The sequence below is a fragment of the Clupea harengus genome, chromosome 10 (assembly GCF_900700415.2).
Source record: "Clupea harengus chromosome 10, Ch_v2.0.2, whole genome shotgun sequence".
NCBI classification, from domain to species: domain Eukaryota; kingdom Metazoa; phylum Chordata; class Actinopteri; order Clupeiformes; family Clupeidae; genus Clupea; species Clupea harengus.
The window spans coordinates 3,328,974-3,339,246 of NC_045161.1; the positions used below are offsets into that span (position 1 = coordinate 3,328,974).

The 10,273-nt window shown below is 43.9% G+C and overlaps 1 protein-coding gene across 1 annotated transcript; it reads right to left on the minus strand.

Annotated features, from left to right (window-relative positions):
- Positions 1-3,238: 3,238 nt before the first annotated feature.
- On the minus strand, positions 3,239-10,273 carry dnai4 (dynein axonemal intermediate chain 4). Its single transcript, XM_042708945.1, has 16 exons — positions 10,064-10,273; positions 9,487-9,649; positions 9,201-9,382; positions 8,941-9,053; positions 8,600-8,756; positions 8,350-8,489; positions 7,874-8,104; positions 7,506-7,724; positions 6,596-6,750; positions 6,106-6,192; positions 5,539-5,690; positions 4,852-5,009; positions 4,622-4,746; positions 4,152-4,250; positions 3,807-4,033; positions 3,239-3,529 (listed from the first exon to the last, which is right to left on the minus strand). The coding sequence occupies exons 1-16, from the start codon at positions 10,186-10,188 to the stop codon at positions 3,367-3,369; spliced, it is 2,496 nt and encodes an 831-aa protein (XP_042564879.1). The 5' UTR covers positions 10,189-10,273; the 3' UTR covers positions 3,239-3,366.

Consider the following 10,273-nt stretch of genomic DNA (forward strand, 5'->3'; position numbering starts at 1 on the left):
TAATGTACGGCTAATCGACTCACGGAGGCAGAGGCAGGAGGATAGCCCCACGGCCAGCCAGGCCGCCTGTCTGTTATCTGTGCCTCCATCAGTTCACTGAATTGTGTGTCTACTCAAGAGAGCTGCCCTGGATTTCCATGTTTCGAGTGAATGTGGGCATTCACTGTAATTTGACCCAGGGCCATGTTGCATTCACTCACATTTGTTCGCATTGGACAAGTGGTTAAGGCTGGTCCCCCATGCTCATAATCGCTGTTTGGCATCTCAAGTGACACGTTTTAGGGGAACCCTGTTGCATACCGGGATGGAATGATGTCACATCGCCATCAGGGTAATGGTATTACTAAAACTGGCCCTATTGTCAAGATGCGTATTTAGTTTCTGATCCATAACTCTTGCTATTTGTCATCACACAAACACACAACATCCATTTACAGAAAGTGATCAACTTTACCCTTTTCAGTGCAGTACTGAGCACAAGAATACACCACAACAGTACAGATGTCATGATGCTCAGAACTGCACTGTGTGTTAAACTATCTACTACTGTGTGAGAGTTTTTTTTTTATATATATGTTTGTGTTTATGTGAGAAATAGTATTATTGGATACATAACCCCAAATGTACAATCAGCAGAGACCTTCTCTGAATTTGATTGCGTGCTGCACTTCATAAACATAAAGGAATGCTGGAATACTTGGACAGGAAAAGAACAAAAGAGCAGTCTCAGTCAAAAGCAAAAATTTGACATGTCCTGCAGAAAGCATAAACAATCAGGGTAACCAAGTATTATGATATACCATAAAAAATACTTATCAGTTTTGCATTATGATATACCATAAAAAATACTTAGCACATTCTATTATTTTGAAGATATCTTACTCGCCAAATAAATAGTTCACAGTTTTCATGAATTGTTAGACATTGCACTGTACTGTAAATATAAAGCTATTTCATGTGAACACAAATGGTCTGCCCTGCCTCTAACCATTAGCTGCTGGAATGTTCCATCTCATAATCTGTCTTCACTTGGGTCGTTCAGATATTTTCTCAGATACTCCCATGTCGTCTCTTAAGTGTGATAAGGACTAGAGACGCTCTTAGGTTGAACCCACCTTCATTGTGTTTCCATGGCTTGTCTTAAGGGTGTGGCTCTCAGAAACATCAGGGGATACAATGGCTCCTATCATGAGCTCCATTTGTGCAGATTTGCCTGCACTGATGTTGTCTGTCACAGTAATCAGGAGAGGGTCTGGAAATCATTTCCCAGAGACACACAATTAACCTTCATCGCCACAGGTGTGAACTTCATTTCTGTCAAACCAACCGCGATGATTATCTTTTCAAACCCGGAAGTTTTACAATAATGGGTACCCTTTAAAACTATAAACCCAATTGACCGTTTGAGTGCGACGTCTGTGATGATTATGTGAGATGATGCATAAAATGGCACACTGGCTTGGGTTTTTGTTGCACTGAATAAGGCAGAGCATCTGGCCTTACACAGAGATGCCAAAGTAAAGTGGCCCAAAGTTCTCAACTTCAAGTAGCAGGGGTTGTGGTGAATGTGTTCCCTGCACTGATAGTCACTTTGAATCTTGCTATGAAACAGATTGCTCATAAACATGCTTAAATGACCATGTCCTATCTCACAGAGAGAAATCAACTCTTTAATCTCTAGTGATGTGAACAGGGGAGTAGGGAGGGCAATTGGGGGGGTTTTATTCATTTAATACAAAACTACAACAAATCAGGTCTTACTGCTTGCAGTAATGTCATTGTAATTCAGGAACGGAGTCGTGCAGTCTGACGGACAAACGTAATAAATGTCACCGATGGATGATGGAGAGGGGGAGCCGGACCGCACCGGGCCAGGCGGGCAGACGGTACCACACACGCCCGCTCCACACAGGCCTCCCGAACCGCTCCTGGACCCGAGCCCAGGCCTCACAGCTGACTGGCCAGAGAAGACCTGATGATGTCCTGTAACGTCATGGCCTGCCAGGGGAAAGGCAGAAGAGGAGACGAGTTGGAGCTCTGTTTGCACAGAGATAAGGATACTAACCCAGCCTTCCACCTGCTCATGTTATGGTCCTTCACTCTGGTATGAATAAAGAGGGGGAAATGGTGGCACTTAAACACTGAGGACATAAGGCGGGGAAGATGACACACAGCACATTTACACACCTAAAGTGAAACAGGTCACTACAACTGACAACTGGCCATCCTTTTTTTTTTTAAACGGTCTTTGCTGACTGGGGTGAATCATTAACACTTGTTTTACGTTGCCTGTAGAACTGACCACACTGGATTTGTCTACAAAAACCGTATTAGATGGATGGTGGTGATGGATGGAGATGGAGATGGAGATGGTGGTGGTGGTGGAGATGGAGATGGAGATGGAGATGGAGATGGAGATGGAGATGGTGGTGGAGATGGAGATGAAGATGAAGATGGAGATGGAGATGGAGATGGAGATGAAGATGAAGATGGTGGTGGTCAGTGATGTTCAGGCACCGTCCATGCAGACATTTAAAGTTCAAGACTTTAAACAAGGGGCAGCACGGTGGCTCAGTGGTTAGCACTGTCGCCTCACAGCAAGAAGGCCCTGGGTTCGTTCCAGGTCGTTCCAGGCCCTTTCTGTGTGGAGTTTGCATGTTCTCCCCGTGCCTGCGTGGGTTTACTCCGGGTACTCCGGTTTCCCCCACCATCATAAAGACATGCATTGTATGAAAATGAATGTTGGTGGTGGTCGGAGGGGCCGTTGGCGCTGATTGGCAGCCACGCTTCTGTCAGTCTGCCCCAGGGCAGCTGTGGCTACTGAGGTAGCTTACCACCACCGGAATGACTGCTGGACTCTGGACTCTGTAAAGCGACTTCGGGTATATAGAGAAGCGCTATATAAGATTTGATTGATTGATTGATTTCACAGAGAAGTTTTAGGGGAAGTTATCTTCAGGATCATCACATGGGAAGATATTTTCATTTGATATTATTCTATTTAAAATACCCTCATCATAGCAGTGTCATTTTGGGAGTTCTAGAACATTCCCAAGTTAAGTGCCGGGGAATAATACGGGGAGCACAAAAGGCATCCACAATAACATAGTGGACACCAGCAGCACACAATAACATAGTGGACACTAGTACATCACTTCAGCTGCCTAATGAGGCAAGTTGGGGGTTTCGGTGGTAGTTCCAAGTTTCTCTGGCATTCAAAAGAAAAATAACTCCAAACAGCTAGAAGTCCTTAAATTGCATGGTCATGGATTACAGTAAATTACAAGATACCTTCCCTGTGGGCTTACGGTCAACATCAGTTTAAGAATATCCAAACACGCAGAGCTGATAATGGCACTGTGTTTCTTAAATGCCCACCTTCACCGTGTCTCCTGGCATGTTCCTGAGATGGTAGACGCTAACCTGACCATCACTGTCTCCTACCAGAATGCATTCTGTCTCCATGGCAAACAACAGCGTGGTGAGCTTGACCCCTGGCTTAGCTGGGCTCACTATGGTTGGATCCAGGCTGAGAAAGGATATAAAAAAAAGACAGATTTGAATTCAGAGTTTCGGGAGGACAGGGATACAGGCACACAATACAAACAAAAAAATTATATAATATAGATATATATATAGAAAGGCCGATATGTTCTTCTTATTAGTCTAAAAAAAGATGAATGTGAAAAAGAAGAGTATTGCGGAGAGAAAAGAAAACAGGTACATATCGGAGCAGCCACCATTGAGCAAAAGCATAACGTTAAGATACTCTTCCAGACAAATGGACACATACAGCAGACACTCACATGCTCACTGCCAGGTCCCAGATCTCCACTCTCCCTTCGTTGACGGCTCCAAACACAGTAGGCCACATGGCGGACCACTTGATGTCATGCACGGCCCTCTGGGTAGAGGTGAAGCCCAGCACGGGCGTGCAGCAGTCCTGCTGCCACAGCTGGACAGTCCAGTCGGAGGAGCAGCTCAGGAAGGCGCCCGTACAGAAGGGAGACCACTCAATCTTATAGATGGGACCCTGGGAGGAGACGGGTGGGTGGGTGGGTGGGATATAGAACAGGTTACACTGAGCCTGAGCAATGCAGGGGGCTTTTGTGTTCTTTACCGTGCACAGAGCCAACGCACTCGTTACTCACTCTGTGTCCATGGTAAGTCTCCAGAAACTGCTCGTTGTATGAACAGGAGCATTTGTGAACGTGTCCCTCCTCTGTGCCTACCAGGTAAATGTTGGAGTCCTAACACATAAGGAGAAATCACATGTGAAATCAAGGAGAATTGCCCAGTTGGGTTAATGGATCACACTGCAGATGTGCGTGATTTCTTGATAATCTCATGTAAGGCCCGGAATGAGGTTGACATGGAACGTGCCTTTTCTAATCTTTTTGTCAGGGAGAAACGTAAAGAGTCATTATTTAAAGTTCCTAATGGGAAGACAGTAATAACATATCGGAAGGAGGACAAAACAAGTTAGCTGGGTGAGAGAACGTGTGCATACCCCTACTGGCAGCCATCCATTCATCCATCCATCCTGTGGGAACAACCTCGCCCACACACACACCCGCCTCCTTTGAGCATTTGTGTTTGGCCGCCAGGACTGCAGACTCACCTGGGGATGAAAGTCAAAGCACATCCCCGGTGCCTGTCGGGAGATGAGAGCCTCAGTCTTCCTCTCCTTCTCTCTTGCCTGCTTGCCTGGCTTGTCGTTTCTGGTCCGCTTCAGTTTCATCAGATCTGAGGGACACGAAGTCTCAGATAAAGGCGGTCAAGCAAAACACTTGTGATGCGAAAACAAAGCCCAGAGTCACGTCAGCTGACAGAAGCGCTATGCTACCTTACCGATGCAGTCCATTCCTTTGCGCAGGAACCATTTAATGATCCTCCCATCGGCAGACACCGTGATGAGGCTCTCGCCTTTGTCCTCGCCCATGAGCCCCTTCTCCTGGTTGACCCACTTCACCTGCCACACGGCACTGGTGTGTTTGTGGACGCAGTCACTGCAGGGGAACGCATTCAAACATTTACAGGACTTGTTCCAAAGGGGAATAGCTTTGTGTCATGATACAAATGGATGGAAAATGAATGAACAAGTCATTGAACAAGTGTGCTGTTGTCATAGTTTTGTTTCCAGGAGAAACTGAACTTCCTTATGACCTTTTCTCTCTCCTCCTATCCTGGGTCATCTTCTTTCATGTGAGCACCTTCACAGATTTTCTCACACTTTAAAGGCTAATCTGTTTTCAAGGTCTCGGTCAGTAAAGGAAAGAAAAACCATATACTATTAAGGTTAAGGTTGTCACACATCTAATGTTAACTATGGCAACTATGGCATGACAATACTATATATTTGTTATCAACAATAAATACACAGACACACATCCACTGCTATTACTTTTAGTAAAACAATATAAAAAAAAATCAAATGTACAATTATTGATATGCTGACTGCAGATATAAGACTTTAAATCTCAATTGACTTTGTGGCCATTCAGAGTGTGCATTTCAAAAGAGTGACTATAGCCCCACCTGCTGTCTACAACTGGGGAGTCTTCTGTGTTCTGCACGTTGTATGTGGCCAGGCTGCCATCATGCATGCCCACTGCCAACTGACTGGCATTATTAGCAGAGAAGTCAAGGGCAGTGACTCCACTGTCACTGTGAAAGATTCGCTCAGGCCACTGTGAACACACACACACACAAGCACACACAAGCACACACGCACACACACACACGCACACACGCACACACACACATACACGCACTCACGCACACACACACATACACACACACACGCACGCACGCACACGCATACACACACATACACGCACACACACAGAGAAAGAGAAAGAGAGTGAGCGGGCATATATAAATACATTAAATATCAGAAAGTGTTAGTTAAACAGTGATTGTTAATTCTTATGAATTAGATTGCTATACTATTGAAATGATTCTTTTGGTGTTAAATTATAGTTCTGTATACATTATGTGTATTGGCATGAATGTGACTACTAATTCAATACAGTGAGTGGGATTGTGTCCTTCACTGTACTGTATGACACAGATGAGCTTGACTGAGGAGTGAGTGAATGATACCGTGGGGTTCTTCAGGGACCAGCAGCACACCAGGCCTGATTTCTGATCTTTGTAATCAAACTGGCCATATCCAACAGCCAAGAGATCCTGCAGAGGAAGACACATTCATGTTCTGGGCTTCCAAGGACTCGTCAGACAGATAAGCCAAGTAGACCAGCAAGAAATGAAAAACCTTATCCTCTTGCAGTTTTAAACAAGTGTATTCGGGCCTTCCTTCGTTTCTCATTTGGACAAAATCTCACAATCATAGCGAATCTAGAACATAAACTGTCTGGGCAAGCCACTTGCAATGCCGAGATATAACAGCTATTACCAAGGATGAAAATTAGTGCTGCAAAATGTATCGTAACAATCCTACTGGACATTGGATAAAAAACCTCTTCTAGCAAAATATGAATTGAAATAGGCCAACTATAAGCAGATCCCCAGTACAGCCTCTGAGATCCGAATGACTAGTAAAAATGATGAACGCAGCATAAGCGTGACGTACCGGGTTCTTCTTGTTCCAGGCCATGCAGCTAACGTTCCGTCCGGTGGTGAGCACACAGCCGAAGGACCAGAGGCGCTCCATGGTGGGGGTCGGAGAGCTGCCCCCCTCCTTAGCCGTGATGCTCGCTGCCTCAGCCTTCAGCTCACGGTCAGGGTCTGGGCCACACACAGTACAACACATGGACACATGGAGGTTTTCACACAGTACAACACATGGAGACATGGAGGTTTTCACACAGTACAACACATGGACACATGGAGGTTTTCACACAGTACAACACATGGAGACATGGAGGTTTTCACACAGTACAACACATGGAGACATGGAGGTTTTCACACAGTACAACACATGGAGGTTTTCACACAGTACAACACATGGAGACATGGAGGTTTTCTTGCATGGAATTAGCACATGGGCCGGGTGTGATCCTGACAGAGCAGTGACTGAAGACAGGTAACAGACAAGAGAGGTAATCACGGGAGGAGTTGTGAACAGCGGTGGGCTCAGATCAGTTCTTATTCAATTTACAAGATTGTATGCAAATTTCAGGCGTTGCCACTCATAGTTTACTATTTAAATGCTCAAAATTCACATCAAATAATTGGATGGCAACCAAGCTATTGTCAGAACATCACTTCACATTGGCAAAGCTAAAGTAGTAAGTCAAGGAAAAAATTCCAAGGCACATTTTCAACTGGGGATATTGTTGTCAGTTTGCCACAAACTGATCCAATTGCTCTATGTAATTTTGAGCTACACCCTTAAACACAAAAGCCTTATTTATTTCTATACATAAACAAGTCCCCCTTTCATCATAAAACAATGCAGGCACTATCTTCGTAAAGTTCAGTCATCTTGCGGCACAATACTTCAATGTCTGCAATGACAGAACAACTTCTGTGTGTATTACCTTGCAAAACTGCCAGGTGTCTGTATGCAGCCAGTTCAGGCTGATAAATATTCTCCAACACCACCCTCTCCATGACCACCAGGTCCATCTTGAACTCGTCTGACTGGAGGATGAGCTCTGGGTCTGGCTCTTCCTCCAGCTGCACCACATAGGCCTGGACCTGGATGCGAGAGCTGGAACCACTAGCTGAAACAGAATACCATTCCTCACATTTGTACAATCAGTCTCTTTAGCACAATTCAATTGCAGTATAGCACAATTCAAAAGTTCAAAAAGTCAGGCTTTTTTTTTTATATATTTATTGTCGTCATCTTTACTATTAAAATAAGAACAGCTCAACAACTTTATACAGATTCTGTATTTTCAGCCTTTTCTTGTTATGTGCGATGTGTGCTGTATGCAATTTAGTGTATTGGCATCACCTATGCTAGCAGAGCTGACGACAGACATGCTCATATCTGGGGCTATGCTGCCAAGCCTGTGGCAGGACATCACGTCGCTGCAAGCACGCCTCTCTCCGTCTGCAGCCGCTGCTCCCTGGCCCTCCGCGCTGGGACTGCAGTATGAGTCATACAAATCCCAGGTGGTCGCCATGGTAGCTTTTTAGAAATTATTAAGACAGATACAATACAAAAAAAAAAAAAAAAAACAGTAAAGTATGTTTTTTCAGGGACAGTTACGCAAATTCAGTAGCAACCTCAAATGCAACCTAACCACACAAACACATGATAAAACATGACCATGTCTTCATGCTACAACGCAGGAACACAAACACTTTATCCTCAATCTGACAACTGGGTGCTGATTGATTCATTGATTGGTAAGATGAGAGAGAAATTCTTACCTGCATCAGACATGGCGATGTTCTCACACTGAACCTCTTTATTTTTGGGCGCTCCGTTGAATGTCTGCATTGAACGCTCCATGTACTTATCATTGCCCTCTCTATTTTTGCACAGCTCTGTGTATGTCATGTTTCTCTGTCTGTAGAAAATCACAAAAACACTTGGTGGGTTTTTCAATGGCAGCAGGTAAAAACTAGCGTCTGCCAGTGAGAGACATTAGATAGCTCCGCTAACTGTGTAAACGCTAACCTCACAGCCTCTGCCTCCTCTGAGTCCACAGACACAGACACAGCGGGCATGTCCAGCAGCCAGATGGTGTCTGACTCCGTCAGGTACTGATCCACCACCTCATCCAGCATGTCTTCCCTTATCTGCTCCTTCACTTCTTCTCTCCTCACATGAACATCTGGCAAGAAAGTCCAAATGTGTGTGAGAACATTTCTCTGGCAATGCCACAACTATATGACAGCGCAGGTAATAAATTATACCCTTTTTTTTTTTCATTCAAGCTCCAGTAATGTGTTCCATCCAATAACTGACTGACATAACGGTTTAATAACAGTGCTGTTGTCAGCCAAATGCAATCTAACCTGAAAGACTGATGGACACATCCCTTTTAGAAGATGGGTCCTCAATTTCATCAGTCATTGAATTCATGGTAGACTGGCTTGATCTTGACACTGTGCTACTTCCAAAAACAGACCTGAGGAAATATAAAACCAATCACAGCTGTCAAAGACAAATAAAGAATAATATAAAACGATGTTTAAAAAAAACAGTAGAATTGAGGATGACAACAAAACGATTTTGGTTTGACCGAGTTTAATAGAGGACAACTTTCATGTGTTACCTTGTAAAAGGCCCAGCAAAACTTGCATTGGTTGTCTGGAATGCGGTGGAGTATAAGTCTGAGACGGTAGCACCTGAGTTGTCATGGCCCGTGAAGATTTTGCTCTGTTTAGGTTGTAACCCCCCAGGGTCAGGATGAAATAGGGGCTGTGGTGTAACATCTTTGCCATTCTCATCAAACACCTGCGAACGAGTGAAATGATGACAACGGTTTGGAAGGTTGTTGAAACACCAGACCTGTATGTGGCTGTATAGTTTCAGTGACTGAAGAGGCAACTTGCTAATACCTGCACCGTATGTTTTGGTGTCTGTAGTGAGCTCTTGTCGAGGACTTTACTGTCACCGGCCAAAGACAGACTTTTTCGGCTGACGGAAGCAGTCACACTCCGTGTTGTGCTGAGATTTACACGAAGTAATCCTGATGTAGAGGTATTAACAGCTCTTGAGGACCTTAAATGGACCAATGTAAAAGTTATCACTATCCTAGGTTGGTTAGAATAGAATAGAATATACTTTGTTTGTCATTGTGCATTAGATTCATAACGAAATTTGCTTGTGCAACCACTAAAAAAAACAATGCTCTACAAAAACCAATGCTGTTATGGTATCTATTTGGTTTTAGTCTAGATCTAACTACGTTATCTTGTCTGCAAAGGACACAGTAACAAGTTATTAAGCAAATGTAGTTTATAGAATCAATTCATGTGTGCAATTCGAAAGCTAACACACCGTATTAACAATTCAAACTTGTAACGCTGGATAACGTTAGCTAACGTTAATCAACGTTGACGTTAGTAGACTATCGCTAGCTAACTGAGCTTATTCAGAAAGAATTAAAAAATAATGTATTGCATTTAAACTTACGGAGTTACTTTAAGAGTGGATTTCTTCATTTTTATCGTATTGTTAGACATTTCAGATATAAAACCCTTGACAGGCAAAAAAACACAAATACACATTAACGCTGTCTGCACTGTTCTGGCCACCATATAAGCAACCACATGAAGTTTGTTTGAAATCACTATGGCAACAGGCTCTTCTCGAGGATTCGCCTGATTGGCTAGAATTGTTGTC

Coding starts and splice junctions, on each gene's coding strand:
- dnai4 (XM_042708945.1), bottom strand. CDS start 10,188: ATGGTGGCCAGAACAGTGCAGACAGCGTTAATGTGTATTTGTGTTTTT. Junction 8,757..8,940: donor TGTGTCCATCAGTCTTTCAG/GTTAGATTGCAT, acceptor CTTTCTTGCCAG/ATGTTCATGTGAGGAGAGAA. Junction 6,193..6,595: donor CCTGGAACAAGAAGAACCCG/GTACGTCACGCT, acceptor CTTCCTCTGCAG/GATCTCTTGGCTGTTGGATA.